Genomic DNA, 24270 nt, shown 5'->3' with positions numbered 1-24270 from the left:
TTGAACACAAAGACTATTAATTAATGCAAGTATTTCCTAATATGGCTGATAATCTGCATCATCTAGGGAGATGACAGTATTTACAGAAATTATGAGCATAAAAATGTAAACATGACTATAATGAAAAACAAAAGTGCCTGAGAAACCTTTCCTACACTCTTAGTCCTATTCCCCAGAGAGAATTTAATCTCTTTATATACAATTTCTGCTTCTAGTTTTTCTGAAGATTACCTCCATCGATCTAAATAATTTGTTCTCATTACTTTTTCCAGAATTATCAACTCTGAGCATTATTTTAGCATTCCATTATATTATATTTGTAGTTACTTTAGTTAAATTATTACCACTGTCTCCCTTCCTTTCCAATGTTAACTGTATTTCATTTTTGTTCTTTTTTAAAATTGCTTCTGGAAATGTAAAAAATATCCTCAATCTTTTATTCTTCAACTTTCAAATTTTTCTCAATTCATCTGCAGAAACTTTTGATACAGATTTCCTATTCCAAGAACTGAATTAGTGAATCACAATGTTTGAGTGATAGTTTTAATGATATAAACTTTCAAAAACCAAAAAATTAAAAGTAAACAAACAAGCAAGCAATACTAACAAGTGATTCTGATCAATAGCACATTGGGGAACTACTGGATTAAGAAACCAAAGTCAGTGTAGTGGCATGCTTCAAGTGGAGAGCTGGAGAGTCGCTATCTTTTTTTTTTTTTTTCTAATTTTTATCAAGATGCAGATGCCTTAATCATATAATTTACAAATGACATAAAAATGAAAGGAATACCTAACAGAGTGGATAGATGAAATGAATATTAATACATCTCTATAGGCCTGTGTTGAGAAGTATGAGAATATTATTGTTACAATGACTTGAAGTGAAGGATACCTAATATTCACCATAAGGAAGCTTAATATGAAAATAAAGTTAGTAGAAACTCAGACGCATAAAAATTTGAATATGTCATTAATTGAATTAGAATGAGGAACCTGAAGCTCTTGTCATTTTTATTCATTTCCAAATATCTTATTTTTTGTTCATTTGTGCTAACATAATCACCATAGACTCTACCTCTGAGGTTTTGAAAAATACATTTGATGTGATAAATCATTTTATCAGAATGCGAGCTGAGATCATTGAACATCAGAAACTTTAAAGACATTGTCTTCAGCCCTTTTACTTATTTACATTGTAAAAGGAACAGAAAATGATATGTATCATCGTGATATGTATAGATGATAAACAACTTGTGGTCTACAAAAATCTCCCATGTTATCATAACTCAGTCTTGAAGGACTACATCTGAACAATTGGAGCCCCACAGTGAAGACAGTTAAAATAAATAAGTTGACATTTAGCAGTGCAAAACTTTAAGTACTTAATTTAGCTTTAATAAACCAATCCTTTACATACAGGATATATGTTTTTGGTATGATTTATGAAAAAAAGAAGGACTCAGTTATTTAATAATTCCTTAAGCCCATTAAGTAAGTAGATGGTTAATAAAGCAATTTGTTTCAGATTGCATTAGAGAAATACAGTGTCCAGGGAGTAGGATGGGCAACAATCTCCATCAGAACAATAACAAGGCTTCCTAACTTGAGATTCATAAAACTGAAATGCCATAATGGGTCACAATTATGCCCAGGTGGTGTGCCAAAAATATTACCATTTCCTATGTGTGCCATGAGGCTGGAACAGTCACGTTACATCTGGAGTTTTGCAGTTAGTTGTAGATGTCCTTTTTAATGACAGACATCAACAGGGTGAAAGGCACACAGAAACTATGGAGAGCTTGAAAACATTCAAAGGTAATGGAATATTTAGCAGACATCATCATATGTCTGCTGAGAATTTAAAGGAAAGAAAGACTGATGTTCTATACGGTGTTTGTAAAATGTAAAGATACATCTTTTACTAGATATATAGAAAAATATTCTAATGATTTGAGCTCTTAGCTATGGAAGGAGTTATGCTTATTCCTAATCATTGAATACAGTCAATGTTAAATCAGATGATTATCTACTTTAAGAAACACTAGACAGGCTTTTCTTTATTGCTTTTAGGATAAAATATGAATATCCCAACCACCTTTTGCCACTCTCCAGATGTGGTTAAGATTTGGTTCCTTTCCGTTTCTGGAATATGTCACATTCTCTTAGCTAGGTACATTTTTATTTAGGCTTCCTTTCAGATTAAATAGTCTTACTAAATTCTAGCCTTTAATTGCCTGATGAAATTTTATTTCTTCCAAGTCTCATTTAAAGATTCCATCATCAGGGAAACATTCCCACCTCCTTGGAATAGATTGGAATTTCTGAATATAAGCTTAGAAAGCCACCTGTAATTTCTAACACAGTACAATTTTAGACTGTGAGCTGGACTACAAGAGAGATGATGGAACAGCTCAAACTTACTCTGTTCTGTATCCCAGGTGGGTAGGGCACATCCCTCAGTCTGGTCTCAGAACCACTTTCGACGCTGGTCTACATCACAAATCAGCATCCACAATTGTAACCTTTCAGTTTATGTGACTCCAGCATCTGGGGAGCAAACATACTCCTTTGAGCAGTTCTGGTGGTTGTGCTATACAGCTGTATCACGGATTTAAATATGCCAGCTACCACACAATACAGAACAAATACTCCCCAAAGATTTCCATTTCTCAGGGATACCAGCTCTTGAGAAAAGAAGCAATTATAGATGGCATTTCTCTCGTGGTCTCATTTTTTTTTTTCTTCAAGTGAGATTCTCTGCCGATCCTAAACTTATCAATTAGTGATAAAGTTTTGGGCACAGAGAACAGCTGGGCATTTTGTCAAAATGTAGAATGTGAACCAGTAGGTCTGAGTGGGGTTTGAGATTCTGCATTTCCAGCAAGTTCATAGCCAGTGCTGTTGATTCACACCCTACACTGTGATTAGCAGATTTTAGAGTGCCAGGCACATTCTGACAAGTTATCTGACTGCCAATAGGGCTAGAAAATCTCAAATCATGAATTAAACCACTTATGCCTTCATAAAAATATGTGTAATTTATTTTATATATAAATACGTAATACACTTATTTGGTTCAAAAGTAAAAATCTATATGTAATTGGATTTTAGGAGTTATGGGGTAAAAATTCAGAATATTGATGTAGTTTTTGCCTTTTTGGAGTCCTTAACAATATTATTTCTGGTTACTAATTTGAATATTTAAAGGGAATATTTCACTTTAGGTTCCCGTGTTCCATGTTCCTTCTTATTTCTTATATACATCTACTTTTTTTCCTCAAAACAGAAATAATTGAATGCAGTCTTAGCAGTAAACATCACGGTAAATTTGGACATTCATCAGGGTAGCTCTTATGAAGTAGTGATAAATATATTAGGTTAAATTCTATTTTTACAAGTTTAGGATTGGACTACATTGGTGATTTCCAATTATGACTACACATTTAAAATCAAGGGATTTTTTTTAAATCCCAAACTCGACTGTCCTCCCTTGTCAAATAAATCAAGGCCTAGTGATCTGAGGTCAGATATCAATATTATTTAAAAGCTTATAAGAGTTTGATGCACACTGGGATAAACTGGGGACCCTACTCACATGCAGATTCTGATTTAGTAAGGCTGATATACAGCTTGAGATTATGCAGTTTTAGCCAACTCTCAGGTTTTCCAATGCTGCTGGTCTATGGACCACTATGAGAATCAAGGTGTTATGTGATCTCTTGTGTTGAATCCTTTCCACTAAAATTCTTTCTGCGTTGAGGAAGTTTCTCTATGCACATGTCTCAGAGAGCTTCCATTTAGCTTTGAAATTGCAGTACCTACAAGATTCTGGGATGTCTGTAGGAGATTTCTATATATCTGGAATGCCACTTCACAGGTGAGCAGACTATGACTGTTACTTCAATGTGCTAAATAAAAGAAATGAGAAAGAGCTGAAACTTAGTTGAGGCCATAAATGAGAAGAATATCAACAGGACTTCCATAGATGATTATATAATAAGGAAAACTACTCAGAGACTCCTTTATAGAAGCCATTCTTTCAGTTTTGTCAGGGTATGTGTCCTGATTTAGGAGAGAATAGATAGAAGGACAGATAGATGGGATGGGAAGTGCAGAGAGGGGAGACAAAGAGAAAGATCTCAAACAAATGAGCAGATAGAAAAAGTAAGGAAAAAAAGACTAAAAAAAGGGAAAGAGAAAGAAACAGAGTTTGAGTGACACCAAGACTTACGTCATCCAATTGCTTTACTATGAATTTTTATCTGTATTTAGTGAACTCTTTCTTCAGAATTCTACTATCATTCTTCCTTTTATTTAATAATCTGAGCTAGAAACTTGTTTTCATTGTCATGCTTTCCTGTACCTTCAACATACATCTAATCAGCCATGTCTTAAGTCAACTTCTCAAAGTCTTTGGAAAGTCTTCTTCCTGTCTATTTCCACTCTCATTTACATGCAGTTTTTTTCTTGGAATAGTAAAATGGCTGCTGACAAGTTGATTGATTTCCTTGAATTCTATCTCTTTCCATCCTTATTCAACACCAACTTAAGTGTGATATTGTCAGCAGGCAAAACTCTTTGTGTCACTTCCCTGCTTTAAAAAACTTTTAGCAGCTCCCCTCACTAATATAAGGAGCAATGTCAGATGACTACCCAGAGGTGGTTTATGAACTGTTTTGGCCTAGTCTTGCATCCTGGGAGCTTGATTGTCTTACCCTGAATATGATGTGCCCTTTTGGGTCTGCGCAAGTTTTCCCCTTTTCCTGGATGAGTCAACTGCCTTTTTTTCAGAATACAGCTTTTATATCATTGAACTTTATGTACAAAGTCATTTTATTTCCAATAAACATTTAATGTAAAACAAACATTCTTTTAAAGTGAATTTTTTGTATCTACTGTGCTGTTCAAATGCTTTATAATCTTACATGATTTCTTCAAAATCTGCTATTAAGGGTACATACAGAAGAGCATTTTTTAATAAACAGAAACAAAGGGATTTTTCATTTTTTATTATCAAATGATATAAACAGTTTACTCAACAGAAGTAATTTCATTACTTTTTGTGCAAACAATACTGGCCTTCTTTTAAGCATTAGGAGCATAACTACTTAAGAAATGACATAAGCAATAATTTTACACCTACATCTCCCCTAAAATAATCTTTTTTTTTTTTTTTTACATATGTGCACAGGTTTAGCAAATTAAAGCCAAGAGAAATGGTTAAGATTCACTATCCAGAGGCAAAATCAGAGTTTACTGGAACTCATCATTTGGAGAGCTTACCAATCAAGGAGTCTGTAGCGAAAGCTGCAGTTTCCCTCTTTCCTATTTTTTTAGCCAACTCTCAGGTTTTCCAGTGCTGCTGGTCTATGGACCACTATGAGAATCAAGGTGTTACGTGATCTCTTGTATTGGATCCTCTCCACTACAATTCTTTCCGAGCTGAGCAAGTTCCCCTATGCACATGTATCAGAGAGCTTCCATTTAGCTTTGAAATTGCAGTACCTACAAGATTCTAGGATGTCTGTAGGAGATTGCTATGTATCTGGAAATTTACACAAAATTCAATGACTAAGAAGTTAATACTGGATGACAAATCACATCTACACTACTAGTTAAATAGCCTGACAGTTAAACACATCTTAAAGACCAGTCAAATCAATATTTACAGTTTTTGAATTTCTGAAGACACCATTAGAAAGCTTATATATCTCTTCAATAAACAAAATAGAGAACTGCACCTGATGGTGGTAAAACAAAATTTAAAAATTAAAAATAACTATTTACAGCAGCATTGATCCTTTATAAATAAAGAATATGCAAATGAAATATGGGAGCGGGGAGGATGGGATAGGTATATACACATGTAATGGGTGCTGTGTGCACCATCTGGGGGGCTGGACACACTTGAAGCTCTGACTCCAGTGGGGCAAGGACAATATACATAATCTAAACATTTGTACCCCCATAATATGCTGAAATAAAAAAATTAAGAAAAATGAAAATGCAATATGTTAAGGATAATAAAAATTGAGGTGATGTTACACAACCACAGTGCTTGGAGTTGGAATAAAACCCCACTAGTGCTTATTAATGTGCCAGTGGTGAAACCACATTGTGTTGGAGACAGTCCAACTACAAATATGTGCATAAAGCGCATATAATGCAGGGCAAAATTGCTCAAAATGGTTCAAGTCAGCTTATTGGTATTGGATATTCTAATCATGAAATACATCAAAAAGACATCCTTGTAAAGAAAAAAAGGCGCATAACATTTTCTGGTTCATTTTTATAGAACACTTTCTCCCTTCTTAAAATCTCAAAGTTCTTCCCTTTGTTTACAATCCTAATTTAAAGATGTGAATAGCTGAATTTTCCATGTATTATCTAACTTAAAAAGAAAAACCAAAACCAGACAAACATCCAGGTTTAAAAAGTATATACTGGGTGAGCAATGCACTAAAATTATCCACATGAAAACAAATGATCAGTAACCTTATAAAGGAAGATGATGTTTCGCTGTCAAAAATGAAAAATTAATAAAAGTGAAACTATAATGGAAAGTATCCAGAGGACAGAAACACAGCCATGTAGAGAACTGTGGATGCTTGATGTGTAGAAGGGAACTCTCAGGAGTCCTTAGACTTACCCACAATTACCTGGACTGAGTATCCCTTTGAGTAATACCACAGGTCCTAGACCCAAACTTCCTAGGATCAATTACTTATTTTCTTTGGGACCCTGAGGCATTCACTCAAACTAAATAAGCTTTAACTTTTCATCATTGAAAGGGGAGTAAGGCTAAGACTTTCCCTGAAGGAATACTGTACATAGTAACTGTGATCCATTGAAAGTACTGGACAAAGTGCTTAATATTTCATAAAATCTCAATGATACGTATTATTACTACCATCATCATCATCATTGTTGGTCTTGTTATTGTTTGTATTATTATAATTATTAAAAAGTAAAGCCAGCGCTCCTTTGAACCTGAGGAGTCATTTGATTTTATTCTTAGTATATCTCCATAGTTACTGCAATATAGGTTCAAAAGAAGAGGACTAGAAGGGAATTTTTCTCAATATACCATACTTTATTTAACCAATCCCCTATAGTTAGACATTCAGATTATTTTCAATCTTTTCCTATTATACACAATCCTGCGATAAACATCTTTATGCATATTTTGGTGATATCCATGGTTATTTTCCCAGGAAAAATTCCTAAGATATGAAATAGTGGAACTGTACATTTTTTAAGTTCTCTACATCTGGTTCCAAATTGCCCTCCAGGTAGGTTATATCCATTTACACTTGCACCAGCAGCGTGAACACCAAACCTATGCATTTTACCGAAGGGTGAATGGAGAGGGGCAGGTCTTGTCATTCTAGCTCTAGATTGCCATTCTTGCTCACCTTCCTTTAAATAGATAAGTTTCACAGCATGCAGAGTGGAGTGGAGAAGTCAGACTAATGCAAGGCCAGGAATTTTGGAACTGAGTTAGAGCCAAGTTGAAAGTCTCTGTTTTGATGACTCTAAATAACATGCTGGTCACTTGACCCACTTTGGTCCTGAAGGATACACTTCTACTCTTACAGAGTGAGCAGGAAATAAGAGAAGAGCCATCTTGCCTACATTGGAAAAGATTGGATCTCTCCGCACTCAGAGTTCCCAGTCCCCAGAGGAGATGGCTGACTTTATGATGTGGTGTGTGGGGTTCTGGACTGGGCACTTTGCCCAGATCTCCCAGTCCACAGCTTGTTGCACAGCCTGGGAGCCCAACATAGTGGCACACATTTCCCCTGGGTCTTAAAGGCTTTCATTTTCCCTTCTACTCTATGAAAATATAAAGATAACTCCCTTGGTTAGTAGGGGATTTGAAGTTATCCACAAAGACATTAACTGGGATCTTGATTCAGAGTCAAGGGATGTGGTCTGTGGCCAATTAGCTGGGGCACTTCGGACAAGTCCCTTCCCCTCTCTAGGCCTTCCTCAGCTTCCCCTCATGAACAAGGAAGCAGTTGGCTTGGATTTGGTGAGCCACAATTCCTATTTTCCAGAGGAGGGAAGAAAGGAGAGGAGCATCTACCTTAGAGAAGCACTGTGCTGAGCACTTTGTACACATGAGCTTCTGTAATCCTAATGACAGCTCTGTGAGGGAGAGGACATCTGTGTTCTTGCATGTCTAGCACCAGTGCCCTATTATTTTGCTAAGAACACCTTGGTTTTCTTTTAAGGAATCTTCTCTCACCCACACCTAGTCTCATTGGCTTAGGAGAGGCTGATCCCACCCCCTGTAGAGGGGAAATTTTGAGATATGTTACATAGGAAAGCATCATGGAACTTCCAAAAATTTAAACATTGTACCTGAAAAAATTACATACACAATCATACCAAAGGTCTGTTTTTATGTGACAACATGACATTAAATCCTATTCATGAGCATAATTTCCTGTCCAGAATTTTCTTCAGGGCAAATTTGACGTCCTTATTTCTCAGGCTGTAAATCAGGGGGTTCAGCATGGGCACAACAGTAGTATAAAACACAGAGGAGACTTTCCCTTGGTCCATGGAGCTGACTGATGATGGCTGAAGGTACATGAACGCTGCAGATCCAAAGAAGACACCAACAGCCGAGATGTGGGAGCTGCAAGTGCGGAAGGCTTTGCACCTGCCCTCAGTGGAGCGAATGCGGAGGATGCTGGCAATGATGAAGATGTAGGAGGCAAAGATGGTTAAGACGGGAGTCAGAATGTTAAATGCACTCAAGATCAGAACCAGTAATTCATTGATGTAGGTGCTGGAGCAGGACAGCTCCAAGAGTGGAAAGAGATCACAGAAATAATGGTTAATCACATTGGTCTTGCACAAAGAGAGTCTCAACATAAAGCTTGTATGAATTGTTGATCCAATGATACCCAAAATATAAACTCCCACTGTGAGCCAGAAGCAGAGGTGATAAGACATGATGACATTGTAAAGCAAGGGTCTACAGATGGCAACATAGCGGTCATATGCCATTGCAGCCAACATGTGACACTCTGAAATGGCAAAAATGAGGAAGAAATAGAGCTGAGTCATGCATTCAGAATAGGAGATGATGTTCTTCTCTGTCACAAAGTTCACCAGCATTTTGGGGGTAATGACAGTGGAATGGCAGAGATCAATGAAGGAGAGACTGCTGAGGAAGTAGTACATGGGGGTGTGCAGGTGAGCACTGAGCCCAATCAGTGTGATCATGCCCAGGTTCCCCAACACTGTGGCCATGTAGATTCCCAAGAAGAGGAGGAAGAGGGGCAGCTGGAGCTCTGGCTGCTCTGAGAGCCCAGCCAGGATGAACTCAGTCACTGAGGAATGGTTTCCAAGGTTCATTATTCTGTCTCCAGGTACTAAGTTGAAAAGAAAAAAAGAATGTGTTGTCATGAGTGTATTTGTATGTTCGTGTGTTTGGTTTGTGTGTGTGTGTGTGTGTGTGTGTGTGTGTGAGAGAGAGAGAGAGAGAGAGAAATTCTGAGGAGCTCATGAGATATTTTATTCCTCATCAGAGGAGATACGTGATGTAGGGGTCTCTTCAGCCTCTCCTGCTAGTCTGAGACAACTGATGATCCTGGTTGACCCAAGGAGGAATTATAGACATCAAGGACCTTGAAATTAAAATAGATCATGACCTCTCAAGAAAACACATCAACTTTTGATTTTTTACCTCAGTTAGAACAAAGGTTACTAATGTTATTTCTGAGGGCTCCATTTCTTCCTCCCATATTCTGTAGAATTTATACATGCATGGCAAATGGCATAATGATTAAATTTTCATTTTACTCAGAATAAGGAAGAGAAGCAAATCCTTTCTAAAATTTATTAACATAGGAGTCATAAGTCTTTAAAAGTATTTAAATTAGTCTGAGTTATTTTCTTTACTAGAATTCCAGCTAAAAACAGATAAAGAGCGTGGCAATAACCTGTATCTTTCTGCCTGAAATTGCTGCTCTGTGGGTCTGCTATCCCTCACAGCAGGAATATAGCTGCTTGGCAGCCTGCATCCTTAGATCTCAACAGCTTTTCCAAAAGTGAGGGGTCTGGCTTCCCTTGTTTTAATTTGAATAATCCCAAAGGAGTAATATAATGACCTAAATTTAGGTCATGTATTACACCACTCTATCCAGGGGAGCAGAGGACTATGATTGGTCTTTGCTAATTGTACTTCATGGTTTAATTAGTGGAAGTCAGAAAACTATTCATATTCCCCAAAAATGAGAAGGCTTTTGGAAGAGAAATGCTAGACATTTTCTATACTGTTCACTTTTTATTATCATGTATTTTGCATGTGCTCTCTATAGAATTTAAAGATAATGGATATGTGGATTAGTAGAGCACTTGCAAAATGTGATTAGAAATTTTAGTCTAAATTCAATACTAGTCAATAGTGTGATATGCTTTTTCAAAAAAAGACATTAGTTTGCATTTGTAAAAAAAATTAGATTCAAGAAAAGGGAAATTTGTTGTCTTAACACTCAAGCAGCAGTTGGATCAGTGTTTTCAGTCTGCGGTACAGTATTTTATGTGGCATAAATAAAAACTGGATAATTAAAAAAATTATTTATGAATAGTGATCTTGTCATTTGAAAAATGCCTGAAATACCTGAGGATATTTAGCTAATGCAGTAAAAATATATATGGCGTATGTTTATATCTAGATGTTCAAGTGTTACATGATTTGTCTCTTCCGTAAAAAGACGTTTGATAGGCTCTCAGTTTTAACTCATCATGTTCCTTTACTTCTTGTCTTCTATCACATCTATGAAATACTATTTAACAGTTAAGACTCTTTAGATAAGGGCCTTAATAGTGCAACCCCAGTTAATAACACCATTTTCTCTGTGCCTATGAATATGTTTCTTTTGCTTACATGTAGCACATTCTTAATTCTGTATTATTATAAATTATGTACTGGTTTTTCCTCTATACTAGACTGTAAATTCAGTAGAGTTCTTGGAACAGCACCTTGCATAAAATAAGTCTCAATAAATATGTTTTCAGTAAAACTGCTGAAAGAAGTTTAGAGATAAGTGAATACTTATATTCAAAATAACTGAACAAAGCCCTCACAATGCCTGAGCTGAAATGAGTAAACAAAGAAGTGTTTGCTGTAATTTTATACTGCAGGAGACAGAGAGATGACAAGGAAACCTGTGCTCATCAGGGAGTATGAATCTTAGAATGAGAACAGGTAGAGACAGATAAATAGCCATGTGCATCTCCCTTTGCACTGGGAGAAGACTAAAATAGAAGACGCCAAAAGATTTTAAAGTTCAAAAACTAAGATTCAGACATACCCCTCCTTCTTCCCAGAGAGCTCGGTGCCACACATTTTCTTCTCATTTCTCTGGAGGGAAAAATGATTCTGATAATGTGAGGAGGTCCTAGCCCAAAAGTCTTCTTGCCAATTATTTTGAGTCACTGATTCTGATCTCTGATGAAGCTGATATCCAAGGCCATCCGGCCCTTGGCAAATGTTGGTTAATATGATGATTTTATGTGCTGGGTATAGATACTAACAGTCTGATTAAGAACAAGTAAGGATAATGACCTCCCATTTGAATTTTATCCCACAAGTATCAACTCTTGGGAAAAGAAACAATTAGAATTTCCCTTTTTCCCCATTGGTTCTCAAGTGTTTAATATTGTCACATAGGTGTGTTTCATTGTTTTGTAGATTATAGATTGCAAACAAGAATGTGAGAGACATTGTTATAGCCCCAGTGTGTTTAATGACAGGACTTTTAAAAATTCAAAGTTTCAGGAAATTTTTAAGACATATGCTAAAGGAATTGTCTAAAGTGATTTGTCACAAGGAGAAAAATAAAAAATCAGGAAGAGCAACCAATGTCTAAGATTTGAAAGTTTTTATTTTCATTTGCCTTTACTAACTGTATTTAGACATTATAATATGAGGGATATCTGGAAAGCATCCAGTCATGTAGGATGAAAAATAGTATTAACAATGGCTGGATACTTTCCAGACAGTCCTCGTATATTCATAAAACAGTAATGTTTGAAATATTTTAACTTGGGGGCCGAATTCATCCAAAGAATGAATTTGGTAGATATTGCCAAAGATCCATGAGGAGTTCTTAACAAGCCTAAAAAGAAAGAGGATGACCTTTTCTCTTCTGAAAACAAAAGAGAAATGTTGAGGAACAATGAAAATTATGTGTTGTAGAGATTATTTTTGTACTTCATAAAGACTAAACTATTTGGAAGTAAAATTATATTTTATGCTTTATTCAGTATTCATTAAATGTTATATCATTTTTGAGATAATAAATTAAATATATTTTCTTAATTTACTTTGAAATGCTTTAAATTATATGTTCGGCTTTATTCTTTTAAAAGTTATTTTTATAAATTGTTAAAAGGGTGAAAACTTAGTAACAGAGTAATTCATAAACTGTGAAAAATGTGGCTCATCAATAATCATCAAACATTAGAATAAGAAATATGATACCATTGAATCACAATCTTTTGTTCTCAAGAATTTGACAATTGCAATAGATACAATTCCCATAAGTGTTCATTAACAATAAGAATTACCAAAAAAGACATCATGATACTATAGCATGTATGAAGAACCACAAGTGTGCCTGATTACAACCTGGAGTAGTGAGAAATGCATTGAAATGAAACACTTGTGTTCATCATTGAAAGGTATGTAAATTTGGAAAGCATGATTGAGTTAAGAAGCTATTTTTAGGATGGGGAAGCAGGATGAATAAAGACAAGGCCATAGGCATAAACCCAGAATTGCAATTTTTAATTAATTATTTATTTTTAAATTTCAGAATATTACAGGGGTATAAACATTTAGGTTACATATATTGCCTTTGCACCACCCGAGTCAGAGCTATAAGCGTGCCCATCTCCCAGTGTGCACTGCACCCATTAGGTGTGAATATACCCACCCCTTCCTCCCACCTCCTACCTGCCTGACGCCGGATGTCTGTTACTACCATATGTGCACATAAGTGTTGATCAATCAATGCCAATTTGATGGTGAGTACATGTGGTGTTTGTTTTCCCATTCTTGTCATACTTCACTTAGTAGAATGGGCTCCAAGTCCATCCAGGATAATACAAGAGGTGCTACTTCACCATTGTTTCTTGTGGCTGAGCAGTACTCCATGACATACATATACCACATTTGATAAATCCACTCATGTATTGACGGGCACCTGGGTTGTTTCCACATCTTTGCAATTGTGAATTGTGCTTCTGTAAACATTTGCGTGCAGATGTCTTTTTTGTAGAATGCCTTTTTTTCTTTTGGGTAGATGCCCTGTAGTGGGACTGCTGGATCAAATGGTAGTTCTACTTGTGGCTCTTTGAGGTATCTCTATACTACTTTCCATAAAAGTTGTAATAGTTTGCAGTGCCACCAGCAGTGTATGAGTGTTTCTAACTCTAAGCATCCATGCCAACATTTGTTGTCTTGGGACTTTTTGATACAAGCCATACTCACTAGAGTTAACTGATGTCTCATCGTGGTTTTGATTTGCATATGTTGAAGCATCCCTGCATCTCTGGGATAAAGTCCAATAGATCATGATTGATTATTTTTTTTTTTTCATGAGCAGCTGAATTCGATTTGCTAGGATTTTATTGAGAATTCTTGCATCTATATTCCTAAGGGATATTGGCCGGTATTTTCTTTTTTTTTTCATATTTACAAATTTTATTCTCTATCTCAAACATACATATAAATGAAAACCTTCTCTTCAAATGCAGGGAAGCCTTTGCCTAACATTGTCATATGAAAATCAGTATCAGCTTTTTAACACATCATTTATATATGTACATACATACATACTGTATGTCAGTAGTCAATACTTTTCTACTTACACATATTCCTCTGGTGGAAAATTAGGAAACTGGGGCCTTCCCCTACTTTCCAGCCTTGGGAAGGTAAATACAACCTCTGAACAATTTTTTTTAAAGATGAAATGTTTAGAAATATGTAAACAAAACAACTTCCTTTAGATATATACACATGTTGTTAGAATAACATAAGGATCCTGCCACATAAGTGACAGTGTATTTCTCAAAGAAAAAAGGAGATAACATTTGAGTAAAAACATAAAATTGAAGAACAGTTAATGTGATCAAAATTGTTATTACATGCTCCATGGAGAAATCAGGAATTCTCTCGTGGAGAACAGAGCCACAATCCATTTCACTCTTCTGTGACATTAAATCACACCCATTGGTAGTCACCATGATCCTTCTGTACAGTCTGTAGGCTTAAGCAGGTGCTATAAAGCATCTGTTTAAGTTAAATAGTCAATAAAGTTTATTGGCTGAAGTAAATTCCCACCCCAAAAAACTAAGTGCAAAATCAATTTATATGACTCAAGAGTTCAACCAGGTCAAAGCTTTGATATATAGTGGAGACTGTTTTGGTGATAACCAAAGCTACTTAGTAAGATTCTCTGCTCAGGGGTTTTCCCCCAAAACAAAAACACCTGGTCCACAAAGCTTAACAACTATATAAATAAAGTTAATTATACAAAGAGAACAAGCCACAATTCCGCCTTAACCAAGGATTTACAGTTTCCTAGGCAGCAGTTTTGAAAGCACCAACACTTCTATTAAAACACGGATGTGCTGTAATTGGTGAGACTGTTCTGAAAACAAATGCCCAGGCACGTGGCTGATGTGCCCCAGAAAACAGTTCAAGGAAACATAAGTCAGTGTTCATAAACTGTAACATAAGCTGGTCAGCAACAGAGGAAAGACTCAAGGCAGTTAGAGGCATTACAGAGAGCCCCACAGTGCTGAGTCAAAGCCTTCCAAGAAGGAAAAGGTGTCTCAATAATTTAGGTTCTTAGTTTGCTAGCTGTCACACTTCCTCCTCCTCTTCATATCCTCATCTTCTTTCCTGTCTATTTCAGAAGTGTCTGACGACTCATGGAGCAAGAAGTATTCTCTGCTACTGAACCCAAACTTGAGTACATCCTTTTCTTTAAGTTCATAGTACCTCTGTGGCTCACTACGTTTGTTGTTTAAGAAGGTTCCATTGCCTGAGCCAAGGTCAATGATGTAGAGTTTCACCCTTCCACTGTGCCATCAGCACGAGTATATTCCACAAGCCCATACTGAAAGACCGCGTGCTGCTTTGAACATGATGGACGATCAATTGGAATGCCTGCAATGCGGCGGAGTGGACCCAGGAGGTACGCACTTTGTCCATGTGTGTACATTATTGGAAGCACCTCACCATTTTTAAATGGGTAGACATGCCACCATTTTGGGTGGATACGTGCTTCTCAGAGCTCACGATATTTAATGACTACACCTCAGAAGGTGTTGGTGTCCTCAAGAAGTGCCCCAGAAAGTTCAAAGCTTGTTTTTGCTTTAGAGGGCACCTCTTTGTTTTTGTTGTTGCCACCAGGCCAAGGAACCAACTCCTGAGCCTCATTACCACTGCCACTAACTTCGCCCTTCTGGGGATGCTCCCCGTGTCCGGCATTATAAAACTCTCGCTCTTCTTGAGCCTGTAGCTTCTAAATGTCTCGAATGGGACCCTGAACCTGCCCACTGCCAGGCCTCTCCTTAGAGGTTCTCCTTTGGTGGGAACAGCCCCGTGTCTGTCTCGGTCACTGTTCCTGGCTCTCCTGTGTTCCTGCTCTGATGGTTCCTGGTACCACCTACCCTCACGTCCTCTCCGGGGATGATCCTCAAGGTCCTGCTTCACTTTGACTGTTGAGTGGGGAGGACTTCAGCTTCTCTTACTCCAAGGAGATTTGCTTCTTCTCCCTGACAACTTGTTTTTCTTTTTGGCTGGGGACCGGTCATTCCTCGGGCTCGGTTTCCGCGGTGGCCGGGGCGGCCCGGCTGGCTGCCCGCGGGGACGAGTTACCGCAGAGAAGTCTGGACGGCCATGGGCCGGAGGCCCGGCTTCCCCACCGCTGCCGCCCCCGCGGCCACCGCGTCCTCTTCTGGGTGCCTGCGTCAGCTCCCCCGCTCCCGCTCACTCTTCACCCCCTCCGTTCTGCCATGTGTCTGAGCAAGAGAAAAGAGGTCCATTGAGCTCCTCTCACAGAAGGAAATGACTGTATTTTCTTTTTTTAATTTAATTTATCTCAGAATAGTATGTGAGCGCAAATATTTTGGTCATGTACAATGCCTTTGCCTCGCCCAGGCCAGGGCTACACGTGTGCCCTTCCCCCGTACAGTGTGCTCCGCGTCAATTAGTTAGTTGTAAATTTACCTACCTCCACCACGACCTAACCGGCACCCAATAAATATTACTACCATGTGAGCACCTTAGTGTTGATCACTTAGTACCAATTTCATGACAAATACATGTGGATCCATTCTTCTTATACCTCACTTCCAAGGATGAACTCAAGCTCTATCCAGGATAATGTAAGAGGTGCTAGATCGCCATTGTTTCTTATAGCTAAGTAGAACTCCATGGTATACATATACCACATTTTATTAATCCACTCATGGATTGATGGGCACTTGGGTTGTTTCCACATCTTTGCAATTGTGAATTGTGCTACCATAAACATTTGAGTGCAAATATATTTATTGCAGGATGTCTTTTTTTCCCTTTGGGTAGATGCCTAGCAGTGGGATTACTGGATCAAATTGTATTTCTATTTTTAGCTCTTTGAAGTATCTCCAAATTACTTTCCACAGGGGTTGTACTAATTTGCAGTCCCACCAGCAGTGTATGAGTGTTCCAGTCTCTCCACATTCACACCAGCATTTGTTGTTTGGGGAATTTTTGATAAAAGCCATTCTCAGTGGAGTTAGGTGATATCTCATTGTGGTTTTGATGTCCATTTCCCTAATGATTGGAGATGTTGAGCACTTTTTTATATGTTTGCTGGCCATTATTTTGTCTTCTTTTGAAAAGTTTCTGTTCATGTCCTTTGCCCACTTTTTGATGGGGTTGTTTGATTTTTTCTTGTTAATCTTCTTAAGTTCTATATAGATTCTTGTTATCAGCTCTTTATCAGATGTGTAGCATGCAAATATTTTCTCCCATTAGTAGACTGTCTATTCGCTCTAATGATAATTTCCTTGGCTGTGCAGAAGCTTTTTAATTTGATCGGGTCCCATTTATTTATTTTTGTTGCTGCTATGGTTGCTTTGGGGTCTTATTCATAAACTTTTTGCCTAGGCAAATGTCTAAAAGAGTCTCCCCAACTTTGTCTTACAGAATTCTTAAGGTTGCATGCCTTAGGTTTAAGTCTGTTATCCACCATGAGCTGATTTTTGTGAGACGTCAGAGGTGGGGGTCCAATTTCAATCTTCTCCATGTGGTTATCCAGTTTTCCCAGCACAATTTATTGAATAGAGATTCTTTTCTCCAGTGTATGTTTTTGTCTGCTTTGTTGAAGATTAGATGACAGTATGGGGATGGTTTTATATCTTGGTTCTCAGTCCTGTTTCAAAGGTCTATATCTTTGTCCTTGTGTCAGTACCAGGATGTTTTGGTTACTATAGCCTAGTAGTAAAGCTTGAAGTCTGGTAGACTGATGCCTCACAATTTGTTCTTTTTTCTTAATATTGCTTTGGCTAAACGAGGTCTTCACTGGTTCCATATGAAGCATAGAATTATTTTTTCTAGATCTATAAAGAATGATGATGGTATTTTGATAGGGACTGCATTAACTCTGTAGCTCACTTTAGGTAGTATGGACATTTTAACAACTTTGATTCTACCAATTCATGAGGATGGTAGGGTTTTCCATCTGTTTATATCTTCTGCAATTTCTTTCCTCAGTTTTTCATAGTTCTCCCTATATAGGTCTTTCATCTCCTTCATTAAATATATTTCTAAATATTTAATTTTCTTTGATGCTATTGTGAAAGGTATTGAGTGTTTGGTTTGATTTTTGGCTTGGCTGTTATGGGCATATATGAATGCCACTGATTTGTGTGCATTGATTTTGTATCCTGAGACTTCACTGAATTCATTTATCAATTCCAGGAGTCTCTTGGTTGAACCTTTGGAATTTGCTAGATATAATATCATATAGTCAGCAAAGAGTGAGAATTTGACCTCTTCTGCCCCCATTTGGACACCCTTAACTCCCCTCTTGTCTGATTGTTCTGGGAAGGACTTCCAGCACTATGTTGAATAGAAGTGAAGATAGTGGGGAGCCTTATCTGGTTCCAGTTGTAAGCAGAAATACTTTCAATTTTTCCTTGTTCAGTATGATGTTGGCTGTGGTTTATCATATATGGCCTTAATAATTTTAAGGAATGTCCCATCTATACCTATTTTGTTAAGCTCTTTTATTATAAAAGTGTACTGGATTTGTCAAGTGCTTTTCTGCCTCTATTGTGGGAATCATATGGGTTTTATCCCAGAAATGCAAGGTTGGTTCAACATAAACAAATCTATAAATGCAATTCAACACATAAATAAAAATTTTCCTTTTTTTTTTTTTTTTTTTTTGTTGAGTCCTTTCCTGGCTTTGGTAGTAGAGTGATGTTGGATTCATAAAATGTGTTGGGAAGTATTCCTTCCTTCTTGATGTTGTGGAATAAGTTCTGCAGGATAGACACCAGTTCTTCTTTGTAAGTCTGGTATAATTCAGGCGTGAAGCCATCCAGTCTTTCAGAGGTTTATTTTTTGGAAGGTTTTTTATTACTGCTTCAAGTTCGGTACTTGATATTGTTCTGTTTTGGAATTCTATATCTTCCTGCTTGAGCCTGGAGAGGCTGTGTGTTTCTAAGAATTTTTGCATTTCCTCCACGTTTTCAAGTTCATGTGCATAGAGGTTTTTGTAGTATTCCAAAGTTATGTTTTGTATTTCTGTGGTATCAGTTGTAATTTCTCCTTTTTCATTTCTGATTGAGCTTATTAGTATCCTTTCTTTTCTGCTTCCACTTAATCTCACAAGAGGCATATCAGTTTTGTTTATCTTTTCAAAGAACCAACTTTTTGTTTTATTGATCTTCTGTACAGTTCTTTTATTACTGATTTCATTTAGTTCTGCTCCAGTCTTGGTTATTTCTTTTTTTCTGCTGTGAACCCAGAATTGTTGAGAGAGAGGAACTACTTCACCTAGAAACCACATACAGCTTTCTAGGAGATTTTTATAGTTATTAAAATATTAATATATTTTATTTATGCATTATACATTTTGTTATATTCTAATCACCACTATTCTTCTTAAATACAGTGCTAAACCCAAATATTAAACATCAGCAATGGCAACATGGAATCATCTATGACTGACTACAAATATTGGAAAGTGTGGAAGAAACTGTTAGCTATTCCTAATATTTATTATCCCTTTTCTCCTCAATAACAAATGTCCTGAATTTTAGTTCAGCACATGGTTATAAAGACAACTGTGGCATTTCTCAATCCCTTTTGCAGTGAGGTTTGTCTATGTGAGTAAATCCTTACCAAGAGGATATATGGGGACATGAGGTTTATCACTTCCAGGCAGTGCTCTTCAAATTAGAGGACATTCTTTCCTCTTTCCATATATTTGTGTCTGGTTGCTGGGTGAAGGGTGGATCTGCAGCCATTATTGGAGCTCAAAGATGAGTAGTTCATGTTGTAATCCATAGAACAACTATGCAAAAGAAGCTTATGTCTATCATGAGCCACTGTACCACACCTGAACCATAATCTGGTTTAAGGCACCATAGTGTATGTGTGTGTGTGCATGTGTCTGTGCTGTGTGATGCACAGTCAAGCCTAATCATAGCTAACGCAGAAGGTAAAACATGATTCTGTCTAAATTCTGCTTTTGTGACATGCTCATTGTTTCTGAAAATGCAAATTGTACATGAGGAACTATTTTCTTTTGTAAATTAATGTATAATTGTATCAGAAAAATGAAATCTGAGAACATTATCCAAGTTTATCATAGTGCCTAGTGTTAGAATATATTTACTTTTCATGTTCTTTTCAATCGTTACACTATTTGATTACATGTATTCTTTTGTAATAGCACTTAATAAGTCCTAGGTATTTCTATGTTTCTCCCATTTGTAATAAGTCATCATGTTCAAGGTCTTTCTCTTGTTTTCTTGTGGTAGTATTCCATCTCCATTTTGTAATCTGTAGGATATCTATCCTAATAATTTAATAGCATATCTTCCACCAGTTCTCAGAATCTCTAGAGATGGTTCAGACATTTTTGTCCTTCTGAACTCTTTTTAATAGTTTTAATACATAAATAAATGCTTGGAAACAGAAAAACATAATAAATAGTCATTTCTATCTATCACCTATCAGGATGAGAAAAATTAGATGTTGTTTGTTTAGGGCCTAGAGTAACAAAATTAAAACATACATACACATAAACCTTATATCTAAGCAATGCATATGGGTATTGGTTTATGACACATATACATATGTGTTACACATAAGCATACACACATATATGTATCATATACACATATATGTATAGGTACACATACATATAGATACTTTTGTAGGATAAAATGATGGCGTATTATGGTAAGGACTGATTAGTACATAGAAAGTCAAGAAGGAAGTCTCCTGTAGTTTTCAAAAAGGGGAGTAACCTCCTCTCATTGCAAGTTTTAATTTTATGGTGAGATGAAGGAGACATCACATTGAGGTGCTCATGCCACGTATTTGAAGCCAATGACAAAGCAAGTACTGTTTTGTGCTTGTTAGATAAGATAGATGATTTTACAAAGGGAATTTAACCAAGTGTAAATTCTCATGCTGGATTAAAGCAAACTAAGTAGTCCTGTGATGTAATAGAACAAACAGTGAAGAACATGATGTTATTTGGATATGTCCATGCTTATCTCCTTAATACAGCTTTTTTGAAGGCTTTCAAGCTCAGAGGCATCAAAGAATACAACCATGCCCTGTTATCTAAAAGTTGGCATAAAATAATACTGAAATATCTGGTCTCCAAGAATCTTAGGAGCTATTCTAGGGAGAAATGAGAAAAAAGTCTATATGTTCCTACTACCAGCAAGAGAAGATGTGGGAGCTGACCAATGAATGGATAGATTCCACCAATAGCTACTGAGACTTATTCATGGGAATGACCACCTCCCAAGAGGACAAACCAGACTTCTGGTTTTTGTTCTCAAGAGCATCAGTAGGAGTTTAATTTAGTGAAGGGGAGAAGAAGAAATTTACTGGTTAAAAGTCTCCTTCCCCCCTTAAAAAATATCACTTTTTTTCCCCAGAATGTATAGTGATTTTGGGGATAAGAGGGGTACTTGTCATTAGTCAGAAAACAATTTTCCAATTTTAACTTTTCCAAGTGAATAAACAACCCGTATGATCATGCTAGTAAAAGAAAGTCAATTCCAAATCTGAGATTCTATAACGTAGGTGGAAAAGAGTTATCCACCCACCTTTGGGATAAGGGAGAATAAGTATAGGATTTTCAGGAAAATCGAGGTGGTAGCAAAGTCCTCAAAGCGTGGAACAAATGATGTTGCATAAACATATCTAAAAATACACATTCTGTATTCAGTCCTGTTTATTAATTTCCATTTCTTCCACTAGTATCTCCTTCTAGGTAGGAACTGTCTTGTTATCCATCATATGGCTCCATATTCCTTAATATAGTTCTATGCACTTAGTAGGAATTTGGGATTGAATTTTGTGTATTCTAAGTGGTTAAAATTATTTATTTTGGATATCTCATTCACAAATGTTTGCCTATACACTTAGTAGAAAAGGCCAGGTACACAGAGTATTGAAAATATCAAAGGATACTGATGACATGTATTTATTCCCTGAATTAAGGCAAATAAGATGTCTCTAAAAAATGTCACATTCCATACATACAAAGTATGATTGTATACATTTTTGAAGATTTAAAAAAATATATTTAGAGGTCATACAGGTTACTCTGGGGTAGATGGGCTTTTGGGTGTCCCAGAAATGGTGCTGTCCCCATGTTCCTGATCCTATGAATCTAGTTCTACTCTTGGCACCTTTCTTCCAAATATCAAGCACTAGCAGTACTGTCATTACTTGTGGACATGCTTTGCTATCTCCGCACTGTTTTTTTTACCAAATCTTCTCCAGAAGCTATAAATTTTTGCTAAAGGAAAATACACTGTTTTACAGAAAATATCTTTTTTTCAAGGAACTTATTTAGGGCTACTTTGACATCTTTATTCCTCAGGCTATAGATGAGGGGATTCAGCATGGGCACCACAATACTGTAAAACACAGAAGACACTTTCCCTTGATCCATGGAGCTGACAGATGATGGTTGCAGGTACATGAACGCTGCAGATCCAAAGAAGACAGCAACAGCCAAGATGTGGGAGCTGCACGTGCTGAAGGCTTTGGACCTGCCTTCAGTAGAGTGAATGCGGAGGATGCTGGCAATGATGAAGATGTAGGAGGCAAGGATTGTCAGGCTGGGAAAGAGGATATTAAATGCACTGAAGCACAGAACTACTACTTCGTTGATGAAAGTACTAGAACAGGAGAGCTCCAGTAGTGGGAAAAGGTCACAGAAATAATGGTTGATAGTATCAGTCTTACAGAAAAGCACTCTTAGCATGCAGACTGTATGAGCTGTGGCACCAATCAAGCCCATGAAATAAATTCCAACTACTATCCAGGAACAGACCTGATAAGACATGATGGCATTATAAAGCAGTGGATTGCAGATGGCGACATAGCGATCATATGCCATTGCAGCCAACATATGGCATTCTGATATAACAAAAACAAGGAAGAAGTAGAGCTGAGTCATGCATGCTGGGTAGGAGATGATGTTCCTCTCTGACAAAAAATTTGTCAGCATTTTGGGGGTAACAACAGAAGAATGGCAGAGATCAATGAAGGACAGACTGCTGAGGAAATAGTACATGGGGGTGTGCAGGTGAGCACTGAGCCCAATCAGTGTGATCATGGCCAGGTTCCCCAGCACTGTGGCCATGTAGATTCCCAGGAAGAGGAGGAAGAGGGGCAGCTGGAGCTCTGGTTTCTCTGTTAGCCCAGCCAGGATGAACTCAGTCACTGAGGAATGGTTTCCTGCCACCATTCTCTCCTGCAGTTTTATGAGGAAAGAAGAAGAAAACTTGAGTTAGGTATTTACTGTCTCACTACACAAACTACAAAACAAAATTCAAGTCTTTTCAACCAGGTATCCCAGTTCTTTACCTGTTCCTCATCTATGTTAGCAGTCAAAGAACCTGAAATCCCAGAAATATGGGGAATGTAAATAAATATCAGATAGAACTATCTTAATTTTTGCTTTATGGTATAAGAGTGGGCATTGGTACTCCCTAGTTCCTGTCCACTCAAAGACTGCTCTGATTACTTTAATTGAACATCTAGGAAATTCCCATGCCTTACTTGTAATCCTCTCAACTCTTCTGCAGAGTAAATGATAGTGTATCTATTTTACATATTAGGTGACTAAGGCTTATAGTTGTTGAGTATAGGCCCATAGGGAGGCATGTACTAAGTAAGTAATTAAGGATATGAGACAAGGGCTGTCTATCTCACCTTATGCCTCTTACTTTAGCTATTCACAGCTTCCTCCACATCTTTATCTTTTTGTCATATCAGAGAAACCACTCATAGCAATGAACGTGAAAGAAAAATTTTCATGAAGTACTGACAGCTAGTGTATCAACCACTAATCCAGGGTAGACTCCCCTTTAGTGAGTACCTTGGCTACTTCCACTGCTTCAGAAATATGCACATAGTAGTTCTAGACAGGAACTCAATGGATAACATTGTCTGTCACTCAACTTGAACTCCACATCTAGGAAGGATGTGAGTTTCTTATTGAGGAGAAATCAGAAGTGAGAAACAAAAGATCCCAAATTTAGTATTAAGTAATCAGAATTTTAGGGGTGAAAACAACTCTTCTGTGGCTTACAAATCTCACAACAAGTGTAGATTAAGTAATTTTTAGCTATCACATCTTCAAATATATGTTTCCAATAATGGTAATGAAGTATAGTAGATGAATAGTCAAAAAGAAATTAATTAGTAAGTGCATTTCATTTCAAATGGTATAATGCAAGTACAATATAATATACAAATATTTAAAGAAACACTAATGATTAATTGTTTTTATCATTTTGGGTCATGTAGTAAACTTGAATTTTGCCTTGAATATTAAATATCTAGTATATAAAACCATTGAGTTATTATTTTATACAAAGAAAGTCTTAGCACTTTAAATGACTCAAAACCCATTATTTACAATGTAATGTTACTAATATTTTATATATTTCAGAATTACATTTGGTTTAAAAAATTTT

General features: G+C 36.9%; 2 protein-coding genes and 1 pseudogene across 2 annotated transcripts; all 3 read right to left on the bottom strand.

Moving 5' to 3' along the window:
* Nucleotides 1-8436: 8436 nt before the first annotated feature.
* Nucleotides 8437-9372, bottom strand: LOC138383630 (putative olfactory receptor 8G3). Its single transcript, XM_069468625.1, has one exon. It carries the CDS (start codon nucleotides 9370-9372, stop codon nucleotides 8437-8439), a length of 936 nt encoding a protein of 311 aa, XP_069324726.1.
* A 5514-nt stretch (nucleotides 9373-14886) lies between these two features.
* LOC138383629 (smad nuclear-interacting protein 1 pseudogene) lies at nucleotides 14887-17327 on the bottom strand (annotated as a pseudogene).
* Nucleotides 17328-22079: 4752 nt separating this feature from the next.
* LOC138383628 (putative olfactory receptor 8G3) lies at nucleotides 22080-23036 on the bottom strand. Its single transcript, XM_069468624.1, has one exon. The coding sequence runs from the start codon at nucleotides 23034-23036 to the stop codon at nucleotides 22080-22082; it is 957 nt and encodes a 318-aa protein (XP_069324725.1).
* Nucleotides 23037-24270: the final 1234 nt, after the last annotated feature.

Source organism: Eulemur rufifrons, chromosome 6 (assembly GCF_041146395.1).
Source record: "Eulemur rufifrons isolate Redbay chromosome 6, OSU_ERuf_1, whole genome shotgun sequence".
NCBI classification, from domain to species: Eukaryota; Metazoa; Chordata; class Mammalia; order Primates; family Lemuridae; genus Eulemur; species Eulemur rufifrons.
This window is presented reverse-complemented; position numbering and strand designations above follow the sequence as displayed.